The 15,607-nt window shown below is 46.3% G+C and overlaps 1 protein-coding gene across 1 annotated transcript; it reads right to left on the bottom strand.

Moving 5' to 3' along the window:
• Window positions 1–13,228: 13,228 nt before the first annotated feature.
• Window positions 13,229–15,297, bottom strand: IZUMO1R (IZUMO1 receptor, JUNO). Its single transcript, XM_076001299.1, has 4 exons — window positions 15,160–15,297; window positions 14,199–14,408; window positions 13,619–13,754; window positions 13,229–13,497 (listed from the first exon to the last, which is right to left on the bottom strand). Exons 1-4 carry the CDS (start codon window positions 15,295–15,297, stop codon window positions 13,229–13,231), a joined length of 753 nt encoding a protein of 250 aa, XP_075857414.1.
• Window positions 15,298–15,607: the final 310 nt, after the last annotated feature.

The following is a 15,607-nucleotide window of genomic DNA, read 5'->3' as shown; positions in this document are numbered from 1 at the left end:
TTCCCAGCCTCCACAACTGTGATCCAGTGTCTGTTTATTATAAATTACTCAGTCTCAGGTATTCTGTTAGCAGCACAAAACAGACTAAGACACCCAACAGTAAACAGCTAACACAAAGTTGATTATGGGAGTCCTCCACGGACACAGGAGGATACCCCCGAGGACACAGAGTCTGCCTCCTGCGAGTGGCCCCTGGATAGCTACAGGAAGGAAGGACCAAGCATGGTGTTGAAGCTCAGAGGGGCTAAATATGCAAATGGACGATGACTGTCTATTACAAAGAACTTCTGCATCAACTAGGCCTGGAGGTCAAACCATAGCCTCTGCAGCAATTGTCCCAGAAGCGTGAGGACTTGGCCAACATTTGCCCGCTTCCTTATTCTTTGCCCCATTTCCAACTCAGGACCAAGCATGGAAAGCTAGGTATGTCGCCCAGATCAGTTGTGCAAGCTGTTCCACTTCTAATCACCCTGCCTCCAGCTTCCTCACGTCACAAACTCTAATCAGAACATACCTGATGCTGCTTCACCCACCTTTTTCTCCCCAACTATAAAGCTCTCCCACTTTTCTGCCTGTCTTTGAGTCTCTGCCAAAGGGCAAGGGGTGGTGGCTGACTCAGTTGTTAGAACAACCTCTGAATAAATAGCCTCTGTTCATTCACAGGTCCCTCTTCCTCCACTCATGTGCACTCTGCTGCCTCCTGCTGGCCACTTTAGGAGGCCCAGACTTGAAGGGGGCCACAATCCATCTTCTGGATGTTCCTGCAGGAGCAGTAGGAGCAGCAGCCCAGGTGGCTAATAATCAGTCATCTCTCCCTTCCCCACTCTCCATGTTAGCATTCTCTGTAGGTTGTCTTGAGACTAATTGCTGGCTGACTGGAGCCTTTAATTAATCCAAATTAGGGGGCGAAGGGTATAATGAACTAAAATATTCCTTTCTCCTTCACTCCAGTGCTCAAAAGAGAAACAGATTCAGCATGAAGTTATGTAGGTCTTTGTTGCCAGACTGTGGGAGAAAGCTCTGGATTATCACCACAGTGGAAAGCGGTGGTCTCTATCTGTAGCCTGGATTACTATTTTCTAAGAAATAGTCCAAAGGAAGGAATCTGGACTTTGTAGTTACCCCTATTGGGGATAGGAAAGCCTGAAGAAAAAAGGAATCCTCATGTTAGTGAAATATTTTTCATTTCAGATACCTTTGGAAAACAAAAACTGTAGCTCAGAATGAAAAACCCACCATCCCCCACCTTCTCTCCTCCCAGCATTCCATGTCCCCGAGCTGCCCTCCCCATTCCCACATGTCCCAGCGGAATGGAGATGGGAAGACCAGTTACGCTAGGCCAGATAAAGCCACCAACAGTCACCATATGCCTACAGCTATGGCACTCTAATGCCCAACAAGGGCATAGGGGTTGAATATTTTGAAAGGAGGGTCAGGCAAGGTATTAGAAGCCTTAAAGAGGGGTTATATGAGAAGAAAAGAGAAGAAAAAGAGTTAGGAAATGGCCTATCTTTGAAGCTTCAGTCAATAAGGCTTTATTCTGTTATTCAAAGACCAAAAGCCACATCAAGGGTGAGGCAGTGAATTCTTTTCATCACTCCTTCCCAACCCCCATGTGGCTTTTGGCAGTAAGATTGGCTTGAATCCTCATCAGAATGCAAAGAAGGGAAAGTGGGAAAGCAGGAATGAAGTGATCACCAGAGTGCATCCACTGGGCTGAGGAAACAGCTTAATTGCCCAAGGTGAGGAGGACCTTAGACCCATGGCCCAGTTGTAAAGGTGGTTAGATGGATTCCCTGCCCTCCCCTCTGCCTGTTTCTCCCTTCCTGGTAGACAATTAGAGACATAATTTGTGAGAGCAAAAAAAGGAGGCACTTGCTACATGGGTTACCTCAATGAGTGAATCTGACCTGAATCTTGTCATGGTTTGTCTGTTCTCCTTTGTCTCACCTCCTCACCTCTCCTGATCTGTAAAGGTAACTTGGGGCTTGGGTAGTGATGCATTGTACTTAATGGTGTTTCCTGAAACAGAAGGGATTGCAAAGATGGGCAGAAATGTTACCTCTGGAAATTCTCAGCACAGAACTCAGCACATGGGAGATCCTGAGTAAATGGTAGTGCATAAGGAGCTTTTCCTTTTTTTTGTGACTTCTTTTGGATTATTTTTTGTGATTTCATTTTTATCTCATGTATAATTAGCTACAACTATTTTTTTGTTATTTTTTGTTGTTTTAGTGTTTATATTATGTATTTCTAACTTATTAAAATCTACCCTCAAGTAATATTATACCAATTCACATGTACTATATGTACATTACAATAATATACTTCTATTTCTCCCTCTCAGCCTTTGTGCTATTGTTGTCATACATTTTACTATTACATGTTATAAGCTCCACACTACACTGTTATAATTTTGTTTAAGCAGTCAATAATCTTTTAGAGAGATTTAAATAATTTTTTAATATCTTGTATGTTGACATATGTAGTTCATCTTTCAAATGTTCCTTATTCCTTTGAGTAGATCCACTTTTCAATCTATCATTTTCCTTCTGCCTGTTTAATATTTCTTATTGTCTGAGTCTGACAGTGATGAATTTTTTTAGGTGTAGAAAGCCTTTATTTTGTCTTCATTTTAAAAAATATTGCATTAGTTTATTAGGGCTTCCCTAACAAAATACCACAGAGTGGGTAGCTTAAACAACATAAATTAATTTTTTTATAGTTCTGGAGACTAGAAACCCAAGATGAAGTTTGGCAGGTTTGGTTTCCTCTGAGGCCTCTCTCCTTGGCTTGAAAGTAGTCTTCTCACTGCATCCTCACATGGTTGCCCCTCGGTCTATGTCTATGCCTATCCTTTTCATATAAGGACATTAGTTATATTGGATTAGTGCCCACTCCTCTGACCTCATTTTACCTTAATTTCCTCTTTATAGTCCTATCTCTAAATTCAGTCACATTCTAAGGTACCGGGTGTTAGGACTTCACCATATGAATGTTGAAGGACCACAACTTGGTCCATGACAGATATTTTTTCTGGGTACAAAATTATAGGTTGACAGTTTTCTTCTTTCTGTACTTTAAAGAAGAAGTTCCACTGTCTTCTTATTTGCATTGTTTCCCATGAGAAATATGCTGTCATCCTTAATTTTGTTCCTTTGAATGTATCAAATCTTTTTTTCCCCTCTGCTTAAAGATTTTTTCTTTGTCATAGATTTTGAGCAATTTGATTATGATTTGATTTGGTATTGTCTTCACGTTTCTTGTGCTGAAGATTCATTCTGCTTCTTGGATATATGTGTTTGTCATTTCAATCTGAAGTAGAAATAACATTTCTGTAGGATTTTTCACGAAAGTAGAATTATGAGCTGAAAAGATTTGAAAATTTTACTTTTTGATGCATTTTGTCAATTTACCTTTTATAAAGTGTTGACCAATTTACATCCCCAGAAGCAGACAATATCATATTTTCTAAAAATCATTGCCAATCTAATTGGTTAAAAAGGTACTCATTGTTTTAATTACTCATGGAACCAAACCTTTGCTAATGTTTATTGACTACATTTTCTCTTTTCTCTCCATTCTTTCATTTAATTATTTAAAAAATATTTGTTGAGCTCCTTCTATGTGCCAGGAAATGTTCTATGTACTGGGGATACAGCAATCAATAAGAGAGATGAGGTTCTCCCTTCATGGAACTTGCCTTCTAATGGGAGTGAAGGGAGATACAGCACACGCATATGCACACAGTCTCAGATGATGATATAAGCTATAAAAAAATAAGACAAGGTGACATGATAAAGTATAACTTGGAATGGATACTTCTCTATATTGGATAATTGCAGAATGCTTCTTTGAAGATGTGATATTTGAACTAACACCCAAATTGTGAAGAAAAGCTAGGTATGCAATGATGTGGGGCAAAATCATCACAGAAAGAGGAAAAAAGCAAGTGAAAATGTTCTAAGGTAGGAAAGATCCTAGTCTGTTTGGGAACCAGGTTGTTGGAGAGTGGTAAGCAGGAGAAAAAGTCTTAGGAGATAAGTTCAAACAGCAAGGCAAGAGTTTAGATTTTATTCTGAATGATTACCTATACAAATCTTTTACTCACATTTTAAAACACTCTTGTTGTATTAAAAACATTAACACCTGTATGTATATGTTGCAAATATTTTCTCCTGATTTTCATTTGTCTTTTAACTTTGTTTATAGTGTTTTTTAAAAAATTTCCTTTCCTTTTGTTTTTCTTGCTCTTTAGAAATATTAGTAAATCTACTAATCTTCTACTTTGGAGCTACTACCTTTAGAAAGTTCTCATCAAAAATACAAAAATCTTCACCCAACTTTCCACCATATTCATTACTTTTACACATCATCAATTTTTCAGTTATTTAAAAAAAAATATATTAAGTCACATGCAAGATAAATATATATACTCCATTTTTAAGCCTCCCTGGGCTAGAAAATGGGTTGAGAACTTGGTGATATTATATCTCTTACTTAATAATAAAATCATAGCAACATATATTATTTAATGTCTTCCTCTGGCTATTGGGATGTTCTTGGAGGGGAAAGGGGACACATTTGATTTATATACATAGAGGAGAAACTAAACTTAGCCTTTGGTGAGAAATAGGCCCCTTCTGCTTGCCTCTCTTTATTCTTGTCTATGATCTGGCTTCCTGGGGCTCTGTGCTAAGATGCCAAATTTTATTCCAGGGAAAATGACTCCTTGTTTTCAAAGCTGTCCCTTGAATTGAAGTAATCACAGCCTGGTAAATACTAAGTTCTTCCCATGTGACACAGTCAGAGGGCCTGACTCTATCAGCTTTGCAATCAGTGGCAGTTCTAGGATCTGGAGCTATAGCTCCTGTCTTTGTAGACAGATGCAGAGCTCAGAAAAGGCAGAAATGATTTTGTTTTTTTGCTTTTTCATTACTGGTGTCAAATTTTAGTCTCTCTATTCATAAAATGTCCTGACTCTGAAAATAATCCTGTCTCAGTTTTTTTGAATCTCACCCTTGGGTAGATTTTGATCCTTTGGTAGTTTACACTTATGATATGGCTGAGGATAGATAAGCTGCCTGGGCTGTGAATTTGGAAAGCTGGACATGAGGAGTAGCTGTCCAGGCAGCATAATGTGGCCAGAAGACTTCACTGGCCAAGAGGTTTGGGCTTCTAAACTCCCAGTAGGTAGCAAAGCCCCAATGTTAATTGAGTTCACAGTTTATAACTGAAGTATTTTATTTCTGAAATTACTTCTTAACATTTTCTCTCTTCTCCTCCAGTCTCAAAAACAAAGTCTCTAACTCCACCAATCTTTGTCCTCAACCCTGGGTCACCTGGCCCCTTGAACCCCTGCCCTCAGCTCTTCTGTCTTCTTTTAACCTCATCTCCGCTAGCACTTCCCATTCATCCTACAAACATGCTCTCCAATCTCCCAAAGGTTTCCTCAGGCTACCTCCTCCTATAATATATCTATCTCATCCAAATTCACACTTCTGCAACCCTCTCTGGGTCCCTTGTATGTTTTATTTCCTGAGAAATCATCTTATTTGTAGTTTTTAAAATTTGCATTATCTACTTATACTCTTATCATATTCTTCATTAAAAATAAGTTCCCTGAGGCCAGGAATGATGTTTGCTTTATTCATTATTATATCTTGTGGGAATAAATGAAGACCACCCAAATGAGAACAAGAGAAGGCTATTTAATTAGAGCTGGCAAGGAAGTCAGCCACCATTGCTTGCATTTGGCAGAGACTCAAGGCTGGCAGGAGTGCAGCAGCTGTTGGCAGGGCAAGTGGTAGGCAGGCTAACTAGAAGCAGGGCATCTCACGTGATTGGTTAGGGGAACATATTTGGCTTTCCCCAGTTGGTCCTAGGTTGGAAGCAGGTGCCCAAAATAGGGAATCTGGCAGTTACTAATCAATTCCTGATCATTTGAGGTCAATTGTTACAGCGGTTATTCTTTGGCTTCCTGGACTGCATACTGTGGATAGTAGCTTGGCTTCCTGAACTGGTTGTTATAGGCTGTGGGTCGGAGTCCTATTTTATCAATAGCCTGAATTATCCATTTGTATATTCAGTCTTTCAATTCCTGGGACCAGCACAGTGTCCAGAAGAGTAAGAATTCAGTGATTATTTATGAATAAGTAAACATGTGGATGGTAACTCTGAATTTGACATTGCCCCTTGGAGATGCAGCTCTTTTTCTTCCTCTTTCCACTTGGCTTTCCTTCCCTGTCTCTTCTCTAGCTCTGTTCTCTGTCACCTCCTAGCTGAAGTTAGAGAGACTCTCCACAAGCTTTTCATTTTTCTCTCTACATTTATCTTAGACAACTCATCTACTTCCACAGCTCCAAGTAACACTTCTAGGAAAGTGAGTTCAAGATTCTTATCTCTAGCCCAGACCTCTGTCCTGCACTGCAGATCAACCGTCTGATGGACAACTCCATGCTGACATCCTGCCAGCATCTCAGAGCCCAGCGCCAGCCCCTCCTCCCTGGGAAGCCCTCTCTCTTCCTCCAGACGTTTTCATTTGGTTCATTTGTGGCAAAAGCATAACTAAAGGTGGTTTCTGACTCTATAGGAGAGTAAATCTCAGGATGGGTGTGAGAAAAACAGAGGGAAGGAGGGAAAATGCAAAATGGGCACCTGGTGGTGTTGGCAGGAAGAGTGCCCCCTTAGGGTGCAAGAAGGGACTGAACACTCAAGCTATCTCAAGGGCTGGAGCTGGGGAAAGTGATCTGATATGAAAGATGCCAGCATGGGATACTGAAATAATCTCCAAATCTGAGTCTTCCAACAGCGAAAGCAACCGGACATTGGGAAACACCTGAGGAAGCAGTCATTTTTGTGGAGGAGGTCAGTGGGGGTGGGCTGGGGAGGAATGGCAGGTACCTAGCACTCCTTTTTCAGACAGTAGAGGTGGTCTAGGAACAAGGTCCCTATGCAAGTATGTCAGGCTGCAGCAACTTCTGTGCTTGGTAAGGGGTAAGGAGGGTAAGCAAAGTTACTTGGAAGGGGATCTTAAAAGACCAGCATCACACAGAGTGGGCCACTTTGTTTTTGTCATCTGCCACCCAGGACTTTCCAGAGTTCTCTGCAAGGAAGGACTTGGATAGGATTTGGTGTTCCCACAGTAGATGTGATGGGTTGCATCCGGGAGAAGGAATGCCCTCTACCCTCTCCCTCCCACCAAGACCTAGTACAATCCAGGCCAGGGGAAGTGCCTTTTTCAAATGGAAGCATCAGAGTTGAGTTATCCAAAGTTGTCGGTTCCTTTGTGATAGTTCTCTCTCCCCCACATTTCATCTTATAATTATTTTGTGGCACTTTATGTAAAAATATGGTCCAAACTTCTACCGGTTCTATCTTCCTAATAGTTCCTGACTTTGCCCCTTTGTGGTCCATTGCCTCTACTGTAGCCTGGCTTCATGCCTCCTAGAATGTTCCTCCCAAGTAGGCTCCTAGCACCTGCTTTTCTGATTTAATTACTCCCCTGAAAATGCATCCTACACAATGCTCTCAGCCCTCTTGTCTTCCATTTGGTCCTGTTTTAAGGTATTCTTTACACAACAATTGGATTTTTGAAAAATCTGCAAGTACTGGTTGCAGAGGGTGGAATGAATACCTGGGATCCTACTAAAATGATTGTTTATTTCCAAGTGTTCTTTTACCGAGAGAAGGTGAAGAAAACCACCAGAGAACAAGAGGTTTCAACAAACATTTAGAAGATGGAAAGCACATGAGAGCACATCAAAGGGAACGGGGAGGCCACAGAAAGAGGAGGAGGCAGCCAGAGTGGATGAATGATGAGCTGATCTGCCAGGCAGAACCTCTGAGAGGCCCTGGGCTCAGAGTTGGCAGGTGTCGGGGATAGAGAGAAAAAGTCTATATGTACCCCTCACCTCCATGTCCTGTGCTCATATCTAGAGCTCTGGCAACCCAACTTTAACCCCTAGAGTAGGGGAACTTGGAGGGGTCGTCTCTAAGAAATTGAATGAAAATTCTGGATAGTGCTGAATTGTCACATACGGTGTTAGTGTCCCAGAGAGAAGCACCCTTATTCTGGCATGTGTGGCTGCATGTTCAAACAATGGCCAGGCCACATATAAAAACAGAGCTCTTACCCATCATCGGTAGTAACCAACCCAGAAGCCAGCCTACCATATGCAAGTCAGACTTGCAGAAGGCACAACACTATCTCTGGCAACTAGCCCAGGAAGCCGAATAATAACCCCTGTAACAATCAGCCCAAAGACCTAGGAGTTGATTAATAGATGCCAGCTTCCCTCATCTTTCTCCCTGCTTCCAACTTAGGGCCAAATGAAGAAAGTCAAATGTGTGCCCCTAACCAACCGTGTAAGATCGCCCTGCCTACTGCTTCCCCTGCCAACAGCCTCGGTCAGGGCAGACCTGAAGCCCTCTCTTTCTTCCACACTAAAGCTTTCCCACTCTGCTGCCTGCCTTTCAGTCTCTGCCAAATGCCAGTGATAACGGCTGGCTCTCTTGCAAGCTCTGAATAAATAGACTTCGCTTGATCTCATTTGGACGGTTTTCATTTATTTCCACACTCTGAGGCAAAGTCTTCCAGTCAACAAGCCCTCCCCACATACACAGAACTCCTCAGCAGCTTTACTATGGAGGGGAAAGAAGATCCTTATATAAAACCATGGAGGAAACCCATACCAGCTAGCTATAGAGATCACCCAGTCTTTCATCCTTAGATACAGACAGACAGCTGAAGTCACCAGACTCGGAGAAGACCGGCAGCTCCAGGAGAAGGTCCAGAAAACAGAACAGATTGACGTTGGAGGAGACCTGTCACTCAGAAACTCGAAACGAGCTTAAAAACATTCTAATGAGATTTTTGGTGAGATTTGAAAAAGATATTACATCCATGAAACCAAAACAGTGGGCTGTGAAACACAGCAAGGAAATAAAAAAAGTCTCTTGGAAATCAAAGGTGGATTGCCAAAACTAAAAAGATTGGGAGATTAAGTTGAGAAACTCTGACAGAACAGAGAGCACAAAGATAGCCCGAATGTATGGCAGAAAACATAAGCCATTTTTTGTAACTTTTTCGTAGTTAAATCCAGAAAGGGTTGGGGGCGGGTCTGGGTAAGGGCCTGGGAATGGAGGTGGTTGGCTGGGGCTCTGTCGCTTTGCATTAGAAATCCTTTGATCTGTCTATGTTAGCCACGTGCACGAATCACTTTGATAAAAATAAATACCTAACTGCACATCTGATGGTTCCATTCCACTGCTTAAAACCCACCATTCTTCCCCATCACATAAAAGGACAGAGCTCAGTCTTTTTCCTGACCGTGACCTGCCACACACGAGCCAGCCCTCCCCCTCTCCCACCAACCCCTGAACCCACTTCAGTTCCACCCAACTACTGAGCAGGCTGAGTGAGCCTTCTGAGCTGAACCGCGCGCCCAGCTTAGCTGGTTTCAAACCTACTTAATGTTTACGTCCCAATCTGGAAAATGAGAATAATCAGAGTGCCTGTCGAGGCTTTTGTGAAGATCAAAGGAGCTAACTCTCATATGTTACATATTTAGCAGAGCCCTGGGCACACAGTGAGTGATCAATAAATATAACAGTGATTGTGGCTCCCAGAACTAGTCTTGCTTTGTCCACCTCAATTTTAACCCTCCTTTGGCTACTCTATTTACGCCCAAAAATGCTTTTAAAAAATCGTTAAACCCTCAGCTTTACTGTCAAGTGCACATCCACTTAGACACTTCATTCAATCCTCATTTCTTAAGAGATTTTAATACATTTGATACCTATTTGTGAAGCCACCCTTTAGGAGCAATTGAAGGTCCTGCTTAGCCTGGTGCATACCTGGGGCCTCAGCTGGTTTTGGACCAGCCTTTACTTTCTCTTCTTGGTGAACTGCCCTCCTCAACTGCGGCTCAAGCCTCACCCCTTTGTGAGGCCTTCTTGGGCCCCTCACCCCAACCCCTTTCTTGCAGATTTCCCATGAGTAACTTTGTCCCCACTGCTGTTGTCATCGGTCCCCTACTGCAGATATGAGCACTGCCTTTGGAGGGACTCTCTGTCTGTCTCCTGACTCCGTCCCCACCTGACCACATGAGACAAGCTCTGCCCAGTGGGCAAGCCTGGGAAGTGGAGGCAAGAGGGATGGAGGCTGAGTTTAGTTGGTGAGCAGGGCTTGCTAGTGCCTAGAAAGGCGAGCAGTTGTTAGAAAAGCCGGCCAAGTCAAGAGCAGCAATGCTAGAACCCAATCTTTGTCAAAAGATTATGGGGAAAGCACCATCTAATGCTGGGAAGCTGCCTGGCTCCAGGATCCAGAAGGTTCTGAGTGAGCGACCGGGTCTACACACAGTGTACACTACACAGTGAGTGATCAATAAATCATGTACAGTGTAGTTCATGTACAGAAGGGATAGGAGGTCAGTGCTCTTCTCCAGTTCAGTTCTAACACTTCATGCCTTAGGTTGCTGCCCTGCCTGAGAAGCATACGCTATTTCCTAGTTGGCTTCTTCCTTTTTCTTTTTTCTTTTTTGCAAGTTAAATCATCTGGTCCAACCACCTCATTCCTCTCAGCAGAGAGAGAAACCAGAACAGTCTGACATGAAGGTCAGAGGAATTGCCAAGGCGGGCAGATCGCTCAAGGTCAGGAGTTCGAAACTAGCCTGAGCAAGAGTGAGACACCATCTCTACCAAAAATAGAAAGAAATTAATTGGTCAACTAAAAATATATAGAGAAAAAATTAGCAGAGCATGGTGGTGCATGCCTGTAGTCCCAGCTACTCGGGAGGCTGAGGCAGGAGGATTGCTTGAGCCCAGGAGTTTGAGGTTGCTGTGAGCTAGGCTGACGCCACGGCACTCTAGCCCAGGCAACAGAGTGAGACTAATAAATAAATAAATAAATAAATAAATAAATAAATAAATAAATAAATAAAATAAAAAGAATTTTCAAAAGTCATATAGAAAGTAGAAAGACCAGATCGCGGGGTTTGTCCTGTTGGCGGGAAATACAAGCAGCTGGGCTGAAGGAGAAGCCCTGCCTGATGCCACTGGGTGACTTAGCCCAGAAAGAGGCTTCTCTCTACTCCACCCCTCCAAGGGTGGAGTTTGTCCTGCTGGGGAGAAAAGGCAAGTGGCTAGGTTAGGGGAGGAATGTTCAGAAAGCGACTTCTCTGGTTACTACCTTCCTCCAAGGGCGGGGCCTGCTCTGCGGGGCAGGGCGAGGGCGTGGCCTGAGACGGTAGTCTGGACCTGCCCTGCTGGGCTGGAGAAGGGGCAGTGCCCAGATGGGCAACACGCCACAGTTTCTAGGCTGTGGCCCCACAAAACGGCGGCTGCTCACCCACAGAGAGCCAGCGCTGGAGGCGACTGCTCGGGGGCAGTGGGTGCTGGGTTTGGCACATGCTGTTTCAATGAGCTGCCAGCTGTCCCCACTGCTTCCCTGACCCACAGTCTCACGTCAGTGCAGTAGGGGGTCCTGCACTCTCTGTCCCACTCTGTACCAGCCTTATCTTCTGCAGTTTCCAGGGGCAGAGCCTTCCTGTCGGTGTTCATCTCCCTTGGCCTGGTCAAAGGCGAGGTGCTTGTCTCCAAACTCCCTTCTGTGGCCCCAGGAAGTGTCCGCTCAGACCAGATCTCCCCGCACGCACAGTGTGGACCTAGCACAGAGCACTGGGGAGTTCAAAACATTTCCCGCTTTTGTCTCTTCTCCACGCAGCCCTGCCACAACTTCACAATGACCTCAGGCGCTTCCCTGCCAGAGTGGATGTGGAGGTCGATGGAGGAAGAGTCGTCCTCCTGTGGGTCAAACCATACTGCCCCAGCCGGCCAATGGGCACCGCCATCCCATGCTCTGTTCCCTGTTGTCTATCTTGCACTCTCTAGGCTTTTTGGTCAATTCTCCAATTCACCTTTTTTTTTTTTTCCAGTGCCGCTTCTCTGCAGATTCATGATGGTTTTCTTGTGGGAAAGCAATCTACTCGTGTGTAGCTGTCCGCGTTCTTACCTGCTATTATGGGAGCAGAGAGCCAGGAGGTGGTCACCACTGATCCGCCATTTTCCTCCCTCCTCCCTTAGAAAGTCTCCATCGAAACTTTTTCTTAAAGGCATATTTTTAAGGGTATAAAAGCTCCCTTAAAAACCATCCCTAATTTAGTATATCCCAAAGTGAGTTTCTACGTTTCACCATCTAGTTTCTTCTACAATCTTCTACCATCTATGACCCTCATGGTGTAACTGACTTCTGATTACATTACTCCTCTACTCAGAAACACTCCTTGACTCCCCACTGCTGTGAATCAAAGTCATTCTAGATCTTTGAAATCTGGTGGTGATTTTCTATCATCTACTAAGAAGGTATTTTATGTTCTTTCCACAGCAACTCCTTATAAAAAAATTTAAAAAAAAAAAAGAAAGACTAGATCAGAATTTGGGTTTCTACAATTCCAGACCAGTGCATTGTGACTTGGGGGGGGGGGTAAAAGGAAGGAGTTAAAAGGAAGAGGGAACCCTGCAAGCAGCTGATGTAGCTGGTACCCAAAATATAGCTGATGGTCTGGGTGGCCCATCCCTGCCCTGGCTTTGGTTTTTTTGTATGGTGTATCCCTTACTGAAACCAAGGGGGTGTCAAAAGTACTCGCATCAGAGAGGTGTCATTAGGATGTATGGCAGATTACTGAGAGGTTCATAATTGTTAGGTATGTAACGACTTAACTTTAAGGCTTTAGCGGTAGGCAAACTGGCTTTCTCTTTGTGCACCTTGGATATCTGCCCATAGAACAAAGACACGCTGGTCAAAGTAGAGGAAAGGCCCACTGCCATTTTTTTTTTTTTCCAAGCAAAATACATGTGCACCCACTGCCATTTTATTGCAGGCTCTCACAGCAGGGGAGGCCGGGCTGTCACCACCAGCTCTACCATGGATGGGAAGGGCCTGCAGTCCCATCACAGCCCCCATCCCTAAAGGCAGGAGGGGGCAGGTCACCTTGGCACTCCCAGCCCTTAGCTGCCACCCAGCTGGGCTAAGGCCAACCAGAGCAGCAGAGGGGCCTGGGAAGGAATGTGCAGGGCTCCCACCAGCCGCTGCAGCCTCAACGTCCCACCCAGCCCCAGCCTGTGCTGCCCATGCCAGGGGAGGGCCTGAGGAGGGACATGGCCTAGGCCTGGCCTGGTTCGCAGATGGTGGGGAGCACAGGGGTGTGGGTGGGAGGAGATGGGGCCTTCAGGAAAGGAAGGACAGGAGCAGAGAGAAGGCCGCAAGCGTGTAGGAGAGTTCCCAGGATGGGGCAGGGTTGGCGAAGAGGCGGGCCACGGCCTCGTTGGGGTTGTCCTGGGCAGGCTGAAACCACTTCTGGAGACATCGCCCACTGTGCTGGTGCTCCGGGCTCGCCCTGAAGGAGTTGCTCCAAACCTTCTCGCACAGGTCGGCCGGGGTGGGGAAGTAGTGGGGGAAAGGGAGGCACCGGGCCTTTGGGGGGCAGCGGTTCTTCCCTGTGGGCACCGGGGGTAGACAGCTGACTTCCACTGCCCTCCCCACCCCACCTCCCCCACACCTGTGACCGCCCGGGGCCACCCAGGGGCCCACCTCCCCAGCCCCGGCCCCACCCCTCACCCTGACTCCAGTCCCAGCCGCTGAGCCAGTTGGATTTGCAGGTGTACGACCAGCGGCAGTCCTCCCACCACTCCTCGCAGTCCTCCCGGCACAGTGGCACGTCCACCACGCGTTCTCCTTGCCGGCCCCGGGCTGCCTGTTGCGTGCATAACAAGAGACAGGATATTACAGCAGAGGTTTGGAGACTGCCAATAGCTACCATGGTACTCATGCTGGGTGCCATCTGTACATGTCTTTTATAGTCTCTAGGTATTATTTTACAAGTGAGAACAAGGAGGCTAAGAGATTAGTTTTCTCCCAGGCTGAACAGCTAGTAGGTACAGAAGATGGGATTCAAACTTAGGTCTATCTAACTCCACCAGCCTCCCTGGGTGGCAGCCCCTCATCCCACTGTTCTCATCAGACCACTGTCCCCACCAGCTGTTCTCTAGCAGGGGCCGCTGGCTCTGCTCTTATCCAGAAGGGACAGCACTGCCTGTTCCTCCTAGCATCCTGGAGATGCCAGCAAGGGGTCAGATGAAAATTCCAGCTTAGTAACAGGGCATTGCACAAATCTGTGCCCTGCCCCTCCCACCCCTGCCTTCTGCCCCAGGCTTGTCACCGGCCGGATCCAAGGCCCCAGGTTCGGAGAGCACTCGTAGAAGCACGTGGCCTGGATGAAGTGCTTCTGGCAGCCCGGCATCAAGAGTCCACAGTGAATCCTGCTGAAGTTGTAGAGCGGGGACACATCCAGGTGGGCTTCCCAGCTTGTCTCGGCCGTGCAGCAGGCGTTGTCCTTCCAGGGGAGGCACTGGAGGTGGAGGAAGAAGCCAAAGGCACAGGGAGTAGAGGCAGGGGCTGGTGAGTGTCAAGGGCAGAAGGTTGGCAGATGAAAGTGTCCCTTAGGAGAAGGCCTGAGCAAGTGGGATGGCTTTAGCCAGTAAGCCCCTGTACAGGAGCAACCTTGATAACCTCTACCAACATTCTGCCAAAGGCCAGAGGCACCTGCACCCCAACCTCCCTGCCACAGGCTGCTGCAGTCGTCTGGGAACATAACTTCTGGGGTCTCAGCTCCTAGGCAGCAGAGGCCTTTTGGGGAAAAGCAGACAGACGGAGGAGGCCCAGTGAGACCCAGGGGAATCTGGGGTTGCACTGGGTGGAGGGACTCAGGCTAAATGCCAGCTCTGCTCCTCTTCCCACACCCCTGGCAACTGCCTTTAGGAGTTGGGAAGGGGTCACTTAGGTCATGTTTTCTCAGGGTCTGTTGGTGAGAAGGCTTGTTTTAATCCACACTGAACCAACACAGGCCTCTGAGGTCACCATCTGACCCTGTGCCCCAAGTGGCTGGAGCAGCTCAGAGATGAGCACTTTGAATCACTTGGCTCTTACAGTATCAAAAAGGTATAGCCTCTCTCCAGCTGCCTTTGCTCAAATCCCAACCCAAGGAACCAAACTATCATGGTTGAAGGGGTCTAGAGACCATCTTGGCATTTGGGTCCCTTCCCTGATCTGCCAAAGAAGCCCCCTTTTCACCCCCAGGCCAGGTCTTGCCTCCGTACTACCTCCTCATAGAGCTTGTCTTCTGGGCTGGGCTTTCTCTTGTGGTGTCTGGCATTCATGCAGACGTTGAGCAGCTCGTCCCCAGCCCAAGTGGGCATGACTGTCCACAAACCTAGCAGGAGCTGCCACCACCGTGCCATGGCCTGCTGCAGAGAGAAGAGGCATGCCGCTCACTCATTAGAGAGGACAGTCCCACCCCATGCTCTTCCCCAGCCCAGGCACTGAAGAGGGAAGATGGGCTTCAAGTCTCCCTCAAGTGACTGTCACACTCTGCCTGCTCCTGGGACCTTCTATCTGAGGCAACATAACAGAATGCCGCGTCGGTTGGAATAACCCTTGGAGGTCTGACTCCACCCCCCACCCCCAACCATTGTATAAAGGCAGAAACTGAAGCCCAGAGAGGGGAAGAGACCAGCCCTAAGGTGAGAGTTAGAGGAAGAGGGGTTCCAG

The sequence above is a fragment of the Microcebus murinus genome, chromosome 4 (genome assembly GCF_040939455.1).
Source record: "Microcebus murinus isolate Inina chromosome 4, M.murinus_Inina_mat1.0, whole genome shotgun sequence".
NCBI lineage: Eukaryota > Metazoa > Chordata > Mammalia > Primates > Cheirogaleidae > Microcebus > Microcebus murinus.
Note: the sequence above shows the minus strand (reverse complement) of the source record. Positions and strands in the feature narration are given on the sequence as shown.

Excerpts from the sequence above, each read along its gene's own strand:
- IZUMO1R (XM_076001299.1), bottom strand. The coding sequence starts at position 15,297 with ATGGCACGGTGGTGGCAGCTCCTGCTAGGTTTGTGGACAGTCATGCCC. Across the intron at positions 14,409-15,159 it reads AAGACAAGCTCTATGAGGAG|TGCCTCCCCTGGAAGGACAA; the intron begins GTAGTACGGAGG and ends CTCCACCTCCAG. Across the intron at positions 13,755-14,198 it reads TGACAAGCCTGGGGCAGAAG|GCAGCCCGGGGCCGGCAAGG; the intron begins GCAGGGGTGGGA and ends TGCACGCAACAG.